Below are 18,416 nucleotides of genomic sequence, written 5' to 3' on the forward strand. Positions count from 1 at the left end.
TATTATTCCTGAAGCCCATTTAATTTGGTATACTCCACACGATCGTCATAAAACTATGTAAATCAGAGTACCGGCAGTACCGGTCCGCACCGACCATCCGATAGAGCAATCTACCAAGGTCCCTGCCCCGTCCCAACTACGGAGCCATGCGCATTGTTCAAGGCAATCCACTTAACCTGCACACCTTTGCAGTCCAATGGACAATTTTGCAGCCTCGACATTATATGCAATGGCGCATATATCACAGTTGTGCACCGTGGTATTTTGAGGCACAAAACCCTTCTAACTTGCATGTTCAAGTAACGTACTCTGCGCATCTTTCTTAATAATCATTTTAAATGTTGATTTTATTTCCTATTAGGCCCGTGCAATTATAAATTGGAAAGCAAGGGAGATAGGTTTGCTGCATCAGACTGTATCGCAGCATTTTATACCACAGTAATCCTCTTAACTCAACTTTCTAAGTTGTAAATGGAAGAATGTAGCTGAAACTAATATTGGGCAAAATACATTTTGTGCCGTCGCCGGTTCGCATGCAAACCTTACATTAAGTGTGGGAAAAAATAATTAGTAATCCAAACATTTACGTTACACAGTGAAGGAATACGTTCTCACCAAGTGATGTCTACAAATGCTAATTTTAGGTTAAATTTGTTTGCAACATCATAATCTCCAATGGCATGTTTACCATCGAGTCAAAAGAGATGTGGTTGAAATTACTGAAACGTTCAAAAGTGAAACCGAAGGGTGAAATATGATGAATTTCGTAATATAGGTTATTGCAATTATTTTAGGTTAAAACAGTAGCAAATCCCTTTTCCTATAGCGTTCAAACACATTTCTGACTGATCATCTGATTTGGTAACGACTTAGTGATGGAATTTTGCAGCATATGTTTTTTTAATCCTTACCATGCAGTTAAAAAGGGCTGGCGAGGAAATGTAGAACAACAGATGGATCGTTTATAAAAAAAATCCCCACCCTTTTGATGTCCATGAACCGGAATTGAATCGGACCAGGGGCATTAATTGAAGTAACATGGGGGCAGAATATAAATGTTGACCAATTACAACAATGAATTTTCCACATTGAACCACATTCTACATTCATAACGTATACCTCTGAAGAAGGCAAATTCATCGCGCTGGAGAACCACTTGACTTATTGACAAACCACCACGGCAAACAAATCTATTTGATCCAGTGAATTTTCAGAATACCTTAGTCATTGCCTCCAAATGTGACTAGTGGGTTCATGTCAGAGCCACCAACTAACCCCCTTCCCTTTGGAAATTGTCTGAAAGTGAAAGAAAATGTATCCAAACTTGCCATCATATTTGAGGCATAGCTTTGTTTCTCTTGTGCAAATGCTTTACCTTTTTAGACTGTACATTCGTTAAAGATACCTCAGATAGTTATAGTTTACTTGTTGTTTCTTTACACACCACGTCCCACCCCCCCCCCCCCCCCCCCCCCCCCCCCCCCCCCCCACCACACCGACCACACGCTTTCTCCCCTCCTTCACTTCTAATGCTGTGTCTGGGTCTTATCCGAGGCCGTTTAGTTAATCATGGGTGTTTTTTCGGTTATTGGCTGTGAGCAGTGCCCTCTTCTTCCTTTCCTCACCATGTCGAATTGCTATCACCTTTTTTCTGCACTTCTCATTCTATTGTCGGCCTTCGTTTTTATGATTCCTTTTCGTGAGGTATTGTGTTGGGCCCTCTGGTCCCCTTCTCGATGTCTCTATGGTATTGCCATTAGTGTTTCTTCTGATGTCTGCCACCTTTGCCACCCGACACCCGTTTCGCTCCCTTCCCTGTGGTCCCGTTGGCTCCCGTGCGTCCATGGACTCGTTGTTGTCTTTGAACAGGTCCTGGATCAAGCCTGAGAATTGCCCAGACTCTTTGTGCAAGCCATATTCCGATCCTCGGATGGTACACTTAACCTTCTCCAGTTGGAGAAACTCCGATAGGCGTGCCGGCCAGTCTGTAGCTGCTTTTGTTGCAGCTGATCGCCAGCGGAGCAGGATTCTCCGGCAGGTGATTAGGAAAGCAAAGGCAAGAGCGTCAGCCTGCTTCCCCATATGTAGTTCTGGCGCGGGCATGGCTGCACCGTCACCCTCACAACCTTAAACATTGCCTCGAAGAGAGCTGTGAAAAACACTAGAAGTTTGGGGCATGACCAAAACATGAGGTTGTGGTTGTCTAGGCCTCCAAGGCACCGTTCACCTTCATCCTCCGCCTCAGGGAAGATCATGCTCATTTAGGTTGTTGTCACGTGTGCTCTGTACACACCTTTTAACTGCACAGAGCCTTGCCCAAGAGGATGTGGAGTTGATCCTGTTCTGTGTTTCGCTCAGAGCCCTGAACCTATTTCTGGTGCAAGCTCGTCCTACATGTTCGCCTTGTTTTTCCGGTGGGGAGAGTGTCCTTTCTGAAGGTCATCCTTCTATGTCTTCATTATTTCCCTTTCCCCGCCTTCCCGCCTCCGGGAATACCCAACATTGTGTCTCTTGGGACTCTTGGGAATCTTGACGTATCCCTTTGGAGAACCCTTTGACTTGCAGATGTAGGCGTTGCTGGCATTTCGTAGTTCCATTCTCTCTGTTAATTCCTCTCCTATCGCCCATGTGATGCCCATGTCGAAGTCCCTAAGTGTCAGTGTCTCCCTGTCCTTCTTCCACTTTTTAAATATGGTTTCGCACATGGCTGATGGGAACCTTGATTGTAGCTGATGAGGGACAATATGGACAACGAGATCAGTCGGAGATACTGCCTAATCTGATTCCTGGTTCTCCGGGTTTCTACTAACACTGGATTGGCTGCGTGTTTTGATGGCAGTGATGGGAGTACTGCTGTGGCGAGGGCCGGTCGAGTCATTCTTGTAAAGGATGTCTCCTCCATCCCCACACATTTCGTGTTTGGTTCCTTCATGCATCACCTCACGCTCTCGACCGTGGCAGTGCAGTGGGAATAATACACGTTTGGGAGGGCCTGGTCTTCCATGCTTCTTCTCTGTTCTAGGATTGGTTGGAGGATTCTTGGATTTTTCCATCCCCAAACAAAGTCCTCAATCATGTTGTTTATTGCTTGGAAAAAAAGCCTTTTGGATGCAGTTGGGTATGGATTCGAACAGGTAGAGGGCCTTTGGCAGCATCTTCATCTTGATCGATGCACCCACCGCGCCAGGGAGAGCTGGAGTGCACCCCATCTCTGTAGGTACTTTTTCAATTCCTCTGCCAGACTGGTCAGGTTCCACTTATGGATCCGTGTCCAATCATGGGCTAGCTGGATCCCCAGGTGGCGGAATTCATTTCAGGCTATTTTAAATGATTGACCCCCGCTCCCCCGCGTCCCAGATGTGCCCTTCCCCTTGGAGCCGGCTCCGAACATTTCCAGGAGCTTTGTGATTCCTTTGATGCCGGTCTGGGGATCCCAGCTGTTGAGCAGCAGATAGTCCGCATAGAGTGAGACACTGTGCTCTCTACCTCTTCCATGTATTCCCCTGCAGCCTCTCGCATCTTGCGGGGCGATCACCAGCTTCTCAATTCCTAGGGAGAACAAGAACGGATCAGCGGGCATCACTGTCTCGTGCGTCTGCAACTGGAATATTCAGAGCTGGTGCTGCTGGTCAGAATGCTCACCTTGGAGGAGTTGTCCAGCGGTTCACCCGTGAGGTGAACCCTGTCACTAGCTGGAACAGCTCTAGCACCACAATGATATATTTACACTCGACTCTCTCTGCGTCAAGGGAGATGATCGCCTCCGCTGTTCTTTCTCAGTACCACATTGAGCAGCCGTCAAGTATTCTGAGTTAGCTGTGTACTCGTTTCAAAGCATGTCTGGTCCTCTTGGACCACGTCTCGGATGCAGTTCTCTGGTGGCATGGCCAGGACTTTTGCGAGTATTTGTGCATTGACATGGAACAGCGAAATATGTCTGCCGATCTGCATTCCGTTGTATCATTGTCAGTATGGGCTAACGGCAATATGAAATGAAAATGAAAATCGCTTATTGTCACGAGTTGGCTTCAATGAAGTTACTGTGAAAAGCCCCTAGTCGCCACATTCCGGCGCCTGCCCGGGGAGGCTGGTACGGGAATCGAAGATTGCTGCTGGCCTGCTTGGACTGCTTTAAAAGCCAGCGAGTTTTAGCCAAGTGAGCTAAACCAGCCTCAATACACTGACCTATGTTAGCTGCGAACATCTCTTCAGGTGCGAAAGGTGGCACAACCTTCAGTGCTTCGCAGGATGTGGATATTCCGCTCGTTCATAACATCGCCAACACTGCATTGTCAGTTTTCTGAAAAAACACCTGGTTGTCTAACAGGGTCGTGTCAAACCTCCATATGGGCCATTGGACACAGTCCATCCAGCTGGCATTCATGGTCGAAGATTTTGATCGCGGAGTACTTCCCAATGATTATTTCCGGTAGCACCGATCTCCCAATACAAAGACGTCTATGCGGGTGTAGAACACGTGCACTGGCGAGAAGAGCGAAACTTCCTTCTCACCCGGGTGCATGAACAGGCTTGGGTTCACAGACCTCATCTGCACCATAAACTTTCCCATTTCCCTAGCTATGCCAGGCTTTTACGCCGTTTTGGTGTTCCATCTATCCATCAGTGAGTCTATTCAGTTACAGTCCACCATATGATCAGTCATATGCGTATCTATGTCGGGGATTTACGCCCCTACACTCCATAATTTCCATTCAATTGGAAGCCATCCAAAATGGCGATGGTCCCCATTCTCAACACGACGCAGGGCACCTGCATTCGGGTTTCCCTTTATCCTATGGCTAGCCAACATGGCCGCCAACTGCGTGTATGCCGTGTGGGTGAGTCCCTGCACTTCGTGATTTCCCTTTGCCAAGATACACTGCAAAGTAGCTGCCTACGGAGCCATATTGTCTATCTGACCTGCTGAAGCCCCTCTAGTGCCCTTCCTTTTCGCCATGTTCCACGCCTGGTCACAGTCTTCAGTGCTTCCCAGAATGTGAATGGTGAGTCACGATTCCCCCCTATCCTCCTCTCCTCCCGTGTACCCCCTTTCTACTTGCCCCATACCTTCCTCCGAATCCCTGTGTTCCTCTCTGCTACGTGCCCGGAGATGCACCTCGGCCCCCTCTCTTTCATTCTTCCCGACACTAACTTTTTTCGCTAGTGTTGTGCCCCCCCATCCCGGGGTTGTGCGATCCTTCCTATGTCCGTGCTGTTGCTGTCCACTTTGTCTGCTCCTCACCATTCCCTGCACTCTGCTGTCCTTTCCCCTTCCTTCAGATGAGGTAGTTCCCTTACTCATAGCTAGGCAGTGCAGTCTATCACCTTTTTCTGCATCTTCTTGGTATGATTCTCATCTATGCCCTCAGTAATGCCATACTGGGTTAACCTTTAAGACTCCAAGTATGTTTAAATATGTTCCATTGACTCTCCAAATAAATGGCAAATGGCAGATTTTTAATTCAGTCGGGATTTTCCAAATGTTTTTCAAAATGCATTCGTATTCGCTGGCTTGAAATTCTCTGTTGTCTTCTTACTTTGTCGTTCACAATTAGCTATATATCATTTCTGAATTATAATGGCAGGGCAGTAGATTAGGAAAATTATTTTAAAAATAACTTAGAAGTATGACGGTCTTACGAAACAGTTCCAATATAAATAACGAGTTTTGCTTAGAAAGCTACATTCCAATATAAACATATTTCATGTTTATTGTAAGCTAATCAGCCCGTCTAGACAACCACTCAATTAAACATGAATTTGAAGATATGAATATATTTCCTTGATTAATTCCTCTGTTTCTGACTGTAAACGGCCTACATTCGTTTTTATCAATCTTTTTCTCTTCCTCTACCTGTAGAAACATTTACAGTCAGTTGTCATGTTCCCCGCTTGCTTACTGTCATATTGTATTTTCGACTTCTTAATCAATGTCTTGGTCTGCCTTTGCTGAATTGGAACTGTTAAAAATCCAATATGTGCACCATATTCAGATCCACCTTGTGGTGTTACTGTATATATAGCTGGAGAATTCGTGTGGAGAATTTGTGTGGAGGAAGGGGATCATGTTTCTGAGTTCTTATGTTTAATTGTGGGGCAGGTGGACTTTTTTTCCGGTTGGATGAATTCGTTTCTAACAAAACTGGGATTGATATTATCACAGGATAATTTGCTTGTGTTGTTGGAGCGTGTTCAAAGTAGGTTACCAGAAAGCTCAAATTTGAGCGTTATCACAAATTGCAATGAAGCAAAGCTGGTAGAGGGATGTAGGAAAGTGTGATGTACAATTAGAATGCAGGCATTACGATGACGAACATCGACTAAATATGAAATGCGGAATGATGTAAAATAGCTAAGTGCAATCAACCTGAATGAAAGCAGCATTCATAACAGGGTATTTGTTTTCAAGACACAAAAAATTAAACTGTCATGGTCTAAGAGCTATTAGCGAAGCATGACTGCTGGGATACTGGGGACTATAAATCCATGGATATTCAACATTTATAATGGACAGGCAAAATGGGAAAAAAATGTTTTTCTCATAATACGTGATGGGATCATTGCATTATTCCGATCATAATACCAACATTTGAAACCTGTGGGAGTAGCTCAAACATCGACATTGTTTATAGGTCAACAAGCAGTAATGGTAACGTGGGACATGGCATTAATCAGGAGATGAGAGAAGCATTTTTCATTTGTTATCTGGTGATAAATAATGTAAAAATAATAATCTTTATTGTTACCTGCAGGCTTAAATAAACGCTACCACGTAGTTACTTGGAAAATCCCCAGCCTCAACATTCTGGCGTCTGTTCGGCAACACAGAGGAAGAATTCAGAATTTCCAATTGACGTAACAGCACGTCTTTCGGGACTTGTGGTGGGAAACCAGAGCGTCCGCAGGACACCCAGGTAGACTCTGGGAGAATGTACAGCCTCTGCAAGAAGTTTATGCTCACACATAATTTTTTCATTCCAGGTTCCCAAATTAAGCAGCTTCTAGCCGCAACATTCTGAACATCGATCTCTTAACTTCCAGATTTCGATGACGTGACAAAATCTCTCAAAGCTTTGGGTGAGTAATGGGACGCTCCCCACCCACCCCTGTCCAAATTATGTTTCAAAATTAAAGCGTTTATAAAGTTTCTTCAACAGGGCAGCAGGGTAGCATGGTGGTTAGCATAAATGCTTCACAGCTCCAGGGTCCCAGGTTCGATTCCCGGCTGGGTCACTGTCTGTGTGGAGTCTGCACGTCCTCCCCCTGTGTGCGTGGGTTTCCTCCGGGTGCTCCGGTTTCCTCCCACAGTCCAAAGATGTGCGGGTTAGGTGGATTGGCCATGCTAAATTGCCCGTAGTGTCCTAATAAAAGTAAGGTTAAGGGGGGGGGTTGTTGGGTTACGGGTATAGGTTGGATACGTGGGTTTGAGTAGGGTGATCATGGCTCGGCACAACATTGAGGGCCGAAGGGCCTGTTCTGTGCTGTACTGTTCTATGTTCTATAATGCATTGAACTAAGCAATTTAAGTTAAAAGTTAAAGTCACAATATAAACACTTCAGGGATGGGCAATTGATATTTTGTAAGATCTCTAAATAAATAGTAGGAAATTCTACATCGTATTTTAGACTTGACAAATTTCCCTGTTGTCTCACTCATTAACATAATAATCGCCCTGTGTTTAAGCCTGTTGGCTTAATAAATAGCAATAGTTTTGCCGTACTTATCACGTCTAATTTCTGCACTTAGTGCGTTATTGTGTGTTAGATATAACGTCCAGATAAGTATTATAACGGTAAATATGTTTCCTTTACAGAAAAGCAACTTGGAGATAAATCTGATGGTAAACAAATCTGGCATACGTTGGAGCATGCATGAATACATAATTATAGATTATAATACCATGAACAGTTATCCTCACAATGTATAGGACGCTGCAAAGAAATGTATACAGTGCATTCGACTTTTAACTATAGGGATAAAAATGTGTGCACAGTATGACCTATAAGTACAAGCGGATCATGTCAATGATATAGAGTGCTTGCTGTTATAATTCAAGTGTTGGAATTAGGAAGAAAAACACAATCGCCATCATTGCTACGAATATTCCGAAGCTCTTTGCTTTTGATCGTTTTAGGAATCTCTTCAGAAAAATGTTGAACGGTACAATACCGTTCGATTGCAAATTGAGACGTTATTTTTTGATCTTCAGCATCAGCCTGAATTGCCTCCTCTCTGTCCCACGTGCGTTTTCAGTCCTGCTCAATAGTTTAACAAAAGAAGCAGCGAGCCAGACAATTCCCTATGCAGTTCGATGGTCGGTAAACTAAATATTGTCGCAAATGTTTTTTTCTTGTCCGTCAGTCCATTCATTGGTTTAATATTGAAATTATTCTCCCTTGTTACATTTGGACGCCACGACCACTCTTGCCACGGAATCCAAATTACCTTGTGTTTCCTTGGTCTTGCAGCCATAAACATCGCTTACCCATGTTCTGCCATACGGGAATTTGGCAATAGTTTGCAATTAATGTTCTCTTTTCGCAAATTCAGAGTACCCAATTATTTGTTTCCAGTTAAGGTGCAATTTAGCATGACCAATCCACCTACTCTGCACACCGTTGTGTTGTGGGGGCGAAACCCACGCAGAAATGTGGAGAATGTACAAATTCCATACGGACAGTGACCCAGATCCAGGTTCAAACGTGGGACCTAGGCGCCGTGAGGCACCAGGGCTAACCACTGCGCTATCGTACTGTCCCGTAGTTTTCAATTAATAACAGATTAATATGATTCTGATTCAGAAGTGAAAGGACTTGACATGTGACCCAGAGCATCTTCTAATCAACATTCATGTTAGACTCTTCAGGTATTCTGACAGACTTGTGGAATACTGTCAGCAGTTTCAACTCTTCGTTCTGATAATTCAGCTGTGGCCATCCACTCATTTCTTCAGTATTGGAAAATATCCTGCAAAATTTATTTATAAAATACATTTTTGTTGCATCCTAAAATTACTGTGAAGAAATTCCCTACCACAATATAATGTTGTTGTGGTTATAATGAAGCACAAACTATTTGCTTCAGTACATTAATTGCAGACATTTTTCGACATTATCCTAAACCTATTGCATGCACATATCTATACCTTCTGACGAGATGTATCTTACATATATTTTAGAATTGGCAGCTTTGAGAAAGTACACAAAGGATTCTGGTGAGCAACTATATTGAACCAATTGAGTTGAATATTTTCATTATGGAAATTTGATGTTCTTGGCATGTTTGTATGTTACTCGAATAATTGCTATTTGCATCTTAAAACAATTTTTTTTCACATTTATTTATATTACAACTTTCAAATGTGTTAAGTCCCATCTCCATAATTTTAACCACGGGTTCCGTATTCTAGGAACTTTTACCTGGTATATCTTTTTTTAAATAAATTTAGATTATCCAATTATTTTTTCCAATTAAGGGGGCAATTTAGCGTGGCCAATCTAACTACCCCGCACATTTTTGGGTTGTGGGGGCGAAACCCACGCAAACACGGGGAGAATGTGCAAACTCCACACGGACAGTGACCCAGAGCCGGGATCGAACCTGGGACCTCAGCGCCGTGAGGCAGCTGTGCTAACCACTATGCCACCGTGCTACCCTTACCTGGTACATCTTAATCGTCAAGATCAATTCATTATTTTATTTGAATAGCATCACCCACTCTGTACAGAAAGTCTCAGAAAACATCGGTACATAAAACATGCTGAAATGCCTCTGGCCGTTCCTTCTCTGCATTGCTTTCGTCAAGCTACGAGACAGCAACCGTAGGAAGTGCCTGTATGTTTTGTGTGACAACTCATATACGTTACCAATTAGTACATACAGAAGCCAACTTTGCTAATCTCCGCAAGCAAGATATCGAACTTCATAATCCTCATTCCAAAAACCGTTCAATTTCTATTGCTTTTAAGAATATAAGTTTTTCCGTTTTTTGCATCTTTACTTGAAGACGAAATTCTGGATATTCTTTTCAGACCGGCTGAAAACGAACCAATGATTGGTCGGTAACATGACGTAATTAGATGGTAACAAAACAGAGATGCAACTCTGATAAAACTATCCACTCAATAATTATGGCTTCCTGCTGGAGCTTTCATTGAGAACGTTGCATCTATGGGACAGTGGTATTTTCCACATAATCAAAAGGAACTGAATGAGCTTTGAGTGATTCGAAAAGATACTTTTGTAAATTATTTTCTTTACAAGATCATAACTTTCGAACGGTGTCTTCTGGTTCATTAGATCAGTAGAGTCCGAGACGGCTACAGCAGAGAGACGGTCATTTGCCCCATCGTACTTGCGCTGGTCAAGAAAAATGACATAACTATTCTAAACCCATTTTACAGCACTGAATAATAAGCTTTATTAGTGATAACAATAATAGCAATAATAAACGTCATTGGTATCACAATTCGGGTTACATTAACATTGCAATGACGTTACGTGAAAAGACCATAGACGCCACAGTACAGCGCCTGTTCGGTACACTGAGGGTGAATTCAGAATGTCTAATTTATCTAACAAGCACATTTTTCGGGACGAAACCGGAGCGCCGGGAGGAAACAAGGGGAGAATGTGCAGAGTCCACACAGATGGTGATCAAGTCCTGAAATCGAATCCTGGTCAGTGGTGCTGTGATGCAATAGTGTTAACCATTGTGCTACCATTACATTGGATGAGTTATGGCAAATGAACATCCACATACATGTTAAACGCTATGAGGGTCTCTGCCTCCACTACCCTTTCAGGCAGTGAACTTGAGACTCACACCAGCATCTGTGCAAAAATAAATGTTCCACGCATCTACTCTAAACCGCCTGCCACTTACTACGATCCTATGTCCTCTTGTCATTGATCCCACCATGAAGGAAACAAAGCCCCGCAGAATTGTATATTTCCATATAGTGTATTCGCTCATTCATCTCTGCTCAGTGAAAAAATAAAAACTGTCTGTGGAATCTCTCTTCGTAACTGAATTTCTTAAGCCCTGGCAACATCCTGGTAAATCTCCTTTGACCCCTTTTCCAGTGCAGAGCTCTGAACTGCAGTGTAAATAATATAGCGAATGCAAAGTGATCATGTGACCTCCTGGCTAAGTGTCTGGAAATAAGCTTGGGTACTTTAATTATTAGGAGTCAAAGAAAGGTTCATATTGTTTTATTGAGTGGGACAAGCAAGGTATTAACACTTCAAAACAGAATGGGCAGCTTAATGCCATCGATGAGCAGGCCTTCAATCTAGCGAAATGCGCCGTAATTTAGTTTAATGATCTTTATTTTCACACGTAGGCTGACATTAACACTGCAATGAAGTTACTGTAAAACGCCCCTAGTCGCCACATTCCAGCACATTTTAGGTACACATTGGGAGAATTCAGAATGTCCAAGTTACATATTGCACATCTTTCGGGACTTGTTGGAGGAAACCGGAGCACCCGGAGGTAACCCACACAGACACATGGAGAACGTGAGACTCAGCACAGACAGTAACCCAAGACGGGAAACGAACTTGGGACACTGGTGCTGTGAAGCCATAGTGCTAACCGCTATGCTACCATGCTCCCCACGATTGCTTCCCCTTCCACAAACATTCAAACCCTACAGCTCTTCCGAACAGTAGCAGCCGTGTTCACGATCTGCAAGATGCACTGACGTAACTCACTAAGGTTCCTTAAGGCAACAACTTCAAAACCCACAACCCCTACTATCTGGAAGGAAAGGGTATTTTTCTCCCGAGAATATCAATGCCACAGCGTCACATTTTCCAATAGATGATGAACCTTTAGTGTGAACAACTGATAAGGGCAATGACTGACAGGACATTCATTGAAAATGTGTGGCAAGAACCATTTCTGTGCGATTGTTTTTTTTAAATTACATTATTCGCTGAACACATTTTGTGGTGGTAGGTGTTCGTAACGAAACGTGCGTATTTTATTGGGATTTGGTTAACACACTAGACACAATCTGAAAACTGTAAAATTAGATGGAAAGTAAGCTTCGCATTTCGCCAAACGTCACTGTCCAATGCCTTCAATGGCTCGCGTAATGGTGACAACAGGAACGACAAACAATGACACTTCCTCTTCGGCTCATTCTTTTTCCCAATGGCAGGGCAATCCCACCCGCGGATCTTTCGGCGACGTTAGTGGCTTCAATGGGACATTACATTGACATTGAGTGGGAATAATGTGATCAAAAGCTGGATTCTCCGATTTTGAGGCTATGCCCAGAGGAAGTGACAAGATGTACAATGAAATAGTCGGCACTGCCCCGCGGATGGATGCTCTGCAGCGTGGGAGGGCTAGCAGTCACACCACATAAAACTCGCCGCGTTCCCGACATAAACGGCCGGAGAATTGTCGGGAAAGTGGCCGTGCATGTGCATGGCAATGTCCTACAGTGGTCACACCAGACAACATTGCTCTGGCTGTGCGTGCACCCAGCCAGCCAAATAACGTCCCGCTAGACACCACATTGTCCCTCCCTTGACAGCGGTCACCAGTCTCCCCAGCCCTCGCCGAAGCCCCTGTTGCCAGTAGCACGGCTTCGTCCCGGCTGTGACGGCATGGGATTTATCAAAAATCAGACCACACACGAGCCACGCGTTTGGGAACTCGGAACACCAGGTGTAGCATTGGGGGGAGGCTCAAAGGGATGCTCTGATGCCATCGCAACAGTGTACAGTGCAGGTCTCGATGATGCTGACCAGGATGGGGTGGAGTCTCCGACTAATGACGCCATCATAATAAGGTCGCAAACAGTGATTCTCAGCCCAATGGCCGAATTCGATTTCAGCCAACAGAGAATCTCGCCCACAGCACGGTAACATTGTGGATAGCACAATTGCTTCACAGCTCCAGAGTCCCAGGTTCGATTCCCGGCTTGGGTCACTGTCTGTGTGCAGTCTGCAGATCCTCCCCGTGTGTGCGTGGGTTTCCTCCAGGTGCTCCGGTTTCCTCCCACAGTCCAAAGATGTGCAGGTTAGGTGGATTAGACATGATAAATTGCCCTTAGTGTCCAAAATTGCCCTTAGTGTTGCGTGGGGTTACTGGGTTATGGGGATAGGGTGGAGTTGTTGACCTTGGGTACGGTGCTCTTTCCAAGAGCCGGTGCAGGCTCAATGGGCTGAATGGCCTTCTTCTGCACTGTAAATTCTATGATTCTTGAAACTCTCACTGTTGAACCATGCGCCACTAAGAAAGACATGGCTGCGTAACCTGAGAATCAAGCCAAAGCCTGAGCAAGAGGATTTAAATCAATCATGTACCAAAAACTAGTAATACCTTCCTGGTAGAATTAGGCATTACAGTAGCCCAAGGTACCGTTTGCACAGGGGGGAAAATCACGCAACATCTTTCAATATATTGGTCTTGTGTCGACCATTTCAATAGTGTGAGACTGAGATAATTGGGGCTCCATTCTCTGATTTGGAGACTATGTCCCCATGCCAGCGTGGGAACAATGGTGTTTTATGGAAGGAGAAATTGCCATAAAATGGACACCAATTCCCCGTTTTGCTAGGGGCTAGCAGGGATATAGTGCAGCACCCGGCTGTAGCTGCTGATACGGTTTGTAGAATTGCCGGGTCCGTGGCCATGAATGCACATGGCAGCAGTCAGCAGAGACCGCTCCGTGCTTCATGGTGGACTCTACTCGCGGACCCGGCCCGCAAAATAGTCTGGCCCTTCAGCGAGCTTGCGCACCCCCGGTGCTGAATATGTCCAACCCTGCCCATGGCTCTGCATATCAGGCAGTGGAGCATCGTGAACGCGTCGACAACCCAAATGAAATTTGCACTTCGTGGATCGGAGAATCCAGCCCTGGTAAAATGTCAATGCCGGCATTCTCCATTGTGAGATCGCCCTGGTATCACTGCTAGTGAGGGCTCAGAATCTGGTGCTGATGTTTGCTGCTGGCAGGATTGTCTACTCCTGCTCCATCCATGTCCCAATTAATCCGGGCCAGAGGAACCATGGGCGCAGTTCTGTTTCCGACAGACCAGAGACCCCACCACCAGTGAACGGCTGGAGAATCCTCCACAGACAACCCCACAACTGAAGGATGGCGCATCGGAATATTCCATTTCTACTGCTGTCCATGATCATTTTAAATACAAATATTGTGGGCTCAATATTCCATTGTGCTAACATAAGGAAAGAATAGGTGACTTCCACCACTGCAATATGAACAACGGTCCTGGAGCAATTCTGGAACCGCTAATGGACGAGCACTGATGCCACCTCGAAAACCAGCGATTCCAATGATCGGGCGAGATTCTCCGCAATTGCGGAGAATTGTAAATGCTGCCGTGGGGCAGGCCGTGACCCACGGCAGCCTTCACGCACACCTTAGGGGCCTGTTCTCCCCCCCCCCCCCGCGGGGCTAGGAGCTCGGCCCCGTGCGTCACGGCGGCGAAGCCTTGATGACGGTCATCAAGGCAGCTCCTCAAGCGTCACGCCGGCTGACTCAGCTGATGACGTCGGCCGCGCATGCGCAGGTTGGACATTGGTAACCCGCGCATGCGCAGTTGGCGTCTTTCCCCTCAGCAAGACGTGGCGGCTTGACCTTGTGGGGCGGCAGAGGGAAAAGAGTGCGTCCGTTACGGACGCACGGCCCGCGATCGGTGGGCACCGATCGCGGGCCTATGTCCTCGTTGGCACGGCCATGGTACTGCTGTGCCAATCGGGCCCCCAGATGCCCCAAACGGACATCTGGCTCCCGTTTCACGGCTGCAGCGAACAGGTGTGTTTGCTGCCGTGTTGTAATGAGCGTGAATGCCCGGCCGCTCGACCCATCGGCCCCGGAGAATCGCCGCTCGTCGTAAAAAATAGCGAGCAGCGATCCGTGGCGTGGGTCGGGCGTGGTGGGGGGGGGGGAGAATAGCGGGAGGGCGTGAAAAATGTGGCGATGCCCACCTGCTACTCTCCCACCCGGCGTGGGGGGTGGAGAATCGCCGTGTCCCATTTGCAGTGGTCGGGATGGGCCGTCGGGACGCTGAAAACCTGCAGCTGCATATTATCATTTCTATCTCCACAGGAATGCATTCTAGCCAATAAGACTACCATGGTTGTGCTGGGTCACGCCCATCCTGTTGATGGATTGGTTGGGACAAATGGATACCTAGGAGGGGTGGCCTGGTGAGACCACATATGATCTATGGCACTAATTCGCAGTGGACAGTCAGCAGCATGTCCCAAAACGTGGCTGCCTTGAGGCTGTGGGAATAATGTTCTGTGCCGATGCACCCGAAATCATGGCCCTCCTCCTGGCCGTCCCCGCTACTCCGGACCTAGGAGAAGCCTTCTGGCCATCGGCAGGAGTGGCAGCACACTATAGCGATATTACATAGAATTACATAGAATTTACAGTGCAGAAGGAGGCCCTTCGGCCCATCGAGTCTGCACCAGCTCCTGGAAAGAGCACCCTACCCAAGGTTAACACCTCCACCCTATCCCTATAACCCAGTAACCCCACACAACACTAAGGGAAATTTTGGACACTAAGGGCAATTTATCACGGCCAATCCACCTAACGTGCACATCTTTGGTCTGTGGGAGGAAACCGGAGCACCCGGAGGAAACCCACGCACACACGGGGAGGATGTGCAGTCTCCTCACAGACAGTGACCCAAGCCGGAATCGAACCTGGGACCCTGGAACTGTGAAGCGATTGTGCTCTCCACAATGCTACCCTGCTGCTCACTTTTTCAATATTGGAGAATTTTCGTAGCCCTCCCTCGCCCTTATCAGCCGGTTTCCCAATTTTTTAACACGTCGAATAAAGCTGGCCTCCGTAATACCTCCTGACAGGCAATATATCGCGGGACCTGCGGAGAAAGCAGAGCCAGGCACCGTAATGATATGCCAATGGCGTTTGCTGCACTTGCAGAGTGGAATGCGTTCACGCAGCTGTTGAAGAACCGGAGCATGGCGTTCTGTCGGCTCTCAGCGCTGGTCATGATTTTCGCCTCACGTGCAATTCTTCGCTCCGCATTTCTCGATTCATGCGTCAGCCGACGGAGAAGCTCTTGGGCGTTCTAACTGGATATAGCCGCATGTACCGCCACCCCCGTCGCCCGGCGGAAGTGCCCCAGCATGGGCTGCTGAGTATTGCCCGGGAAGTTTCAAATTTTGACTGGACGCTTCAGCATCTGCGATCATATCGGATACTGCTGATTGTTCCCACACCCTCTGCAAACACACAACACTTTGGAGCACTATATCAGACCCATGAACACCTGACCCCCACCGCCATCACCAAGGCCACTCACCGTTCCTCCAGCCACGCCAACCACTCCGTAGCTCTCGCCGCCCACATTCCATGAACGCCTTATGGCATTCTACCACAATCACTGACTATGCCCACCCTGACCGATACCCATCCATATATTGCTCTACTCACCTGCTATCCAGCCCCCTGTCCCCCGCCCGACTGTCCGATCTACAGCGAGACCATCCCCGTGCACCTTGTCACCAGACACTCCCCTCGGCATTCCACTGCCACTCGCCCTCCATCTGACGAGATAATCACGCCCACCTGACCACATGGCAACAGTACCCACAAACTTTGATAAGTAGCCTCTCTCCGGTAACAATGGGTGAGCACTTTAAATCGACTTGGACTTTAAGGACCGGGAGATAAAGATTCCAAGATGATAGATCAACTCAATGTTTACGCAAGGCACACTATGTTCCTTTAGTTTGACAACGGAAAATTAGACCGCAATATAAACTTGGCCGAGAATATCTGAATGCGTACGAGGTATTCTTTTCACCGTGGGACAGTGAAAAATACAAATTTGCAAAGGTTTTAAACAAATCGTTTCGATTTATTGCGGGAAATTACAATTAGTGGTCTGCATTTTAAATTGCATATGGCAGCATTCATTTTGAATCACCAAAACAGAGAATGTACAATCCAGCAAGAGGCTATTGTGCCCATCGAGTCTGCACTGGCACTTGGAAAGGCCACTGTGATATATTAATACTCTGGTTTTCTGGGATTGGATTTGTTTTTTGTCACGTGTACCGAGGTACAGTGAAAAATATTTTTCTCCGAGCAGCTGAAAAGATCATTCAGTATGGGAAGAAAAGGAAATAAAACAAAGTACATAATAGGGCAACACAAGGTATACAATGTAACTACTTAAGCACCGGCATTATATGAAGCATACAGGGTGTACTGTTAATGAGGCCAGTCCATAAGAGGGTCATTTAGGAGGCAGGTACTAGCAGGGAAGAAGCAGTTCTTGAGTTTATTTCTTTGTCCAATAGGCATTGATATCGAAGTTTTAAAACGAACCGTTTCTGTTGGATCATCTCATACTTTACTTGCATGTTTTCTTTCAGTTGAGGCACTCTGGGCAGGTAATATGCTTACATTTGTCTGGAGAATGTCATGGCTGTAAAATATGGCACGATATTTTTCTTTCATACATTATAATTATTTGAAAGAATACGCAGTGAATACTGTCTGTATAGAGCTCGTCCGTCAGCTTCACAATAACATTTGAAAATGTTTTATAGCGTGTGATACGATCCAAAATGAGAGGAAGTGATATCTTGGTATCTGCTTTAAATATTATATTGGACGAGCACAGTGTACTTAATATTGCACACATCATCTTGCATTAAACATTGCTTGTGTCCCTTCATGAGTCTGTGTCTTTGCATCCTATTTAATATTGTGCCTATTTTAAAATAAATTAAATTAATACTTTTTGCAAAATGCATTTTGATCTTCAACACTTCGGCATGGAATGTAACATGATTCTTAACTAGAAGTTTATTGTCAAGTACACAACATCACTTTTGTGATGGAAGGAACAAAAAAAATGAAGTGAGCTGGAAAGCATTTCCTTCCGCATTCCCATCCTACCTGAGGAAGCGGTCAATGAAGAGTTATATTGTGAAATTCATTTGAGAAAGGCTGTACATTACAGCTTCATAATTCTTGCTGCCTCAGTTCCAAGATTTTGCTTCTTGTACAAAAACGAGCTCTGCATTAACAACACTCATTAAATATAACCTGCATTAAATTGTCAGTTTGACAGCTTGACGGTAGACTGTGTGTTGCAAGCAGGAGGCAGAAGTATGAAATGAAAATGAAATGAAAATTGCGTATTGTCACGAGTAGGCTTCAATGAAGTTACTGTGAAAAGCCCCTAGTCTCCACATTCCGGCGCCTGTCCGGGGAGGCTGGTCCGGGAATCGAACCGTGCTGCTGGTCTGCTTGGTCTGCTTTAAAAGCCAGCGATTTATCCGAGTGAGCTAAACCAGAGTGAGGCAGCATGGTGGTGCAATGGTTAGCATTGCTGTCTCTCAGCGCCGAGGTCCCAGGTCCGATCACGGTTGTGC

The 18,416-nt window shown here is 45.7% G+C and overlaps 1 protein-coding gene across 1 annotated transcript in view; it reads left to right on the plus strand.

The window, feature by feature from the left end:
- The window catches only part of LOC119976524 (golgin subfamily A member 4-like), a 1,176,663-nt gene that overhangs the window by 387,940 nt on the left and 770,307 nt on the right, over positions 1–18,416 (plus strand). Inside the window, exons 64-67 of the mRNA XM_038817077.1 lie at positions 7,042–7,077; positions 7,815–7,841; positions 9,180–9,215; positions 17,409–17,426. Coding sequence (XP_038673005.1) covers positions 7,042–7,077; positions 7,815–7,841; positions 9,180–9,215; positions 17,409–17,426 — 117 coding nt within the window. The remainder of the gene's footprint in view (positions 1–7,041; positions 7,078–7,814; positions 7,842–9,179; positions 9,216–17,408; positions 17,427–18,416) is intronic.

Source organism: Scyliorhinus canicula, chromosome 13 (genome assembly GCF_902713615.1).
Source record: "Scyliorhinus canicula chromosome 13, sScyCan1.1, whole genome shotgun sequence".
Taxonomy (NCBI): domain Eukaryota; kingdom Metazoa; phylum Chordata; class Chondrichthyes; order Carcharhiniformes; family Scyliorhinidae; genus Scyliorhinus; species Scyliorhinus canicula.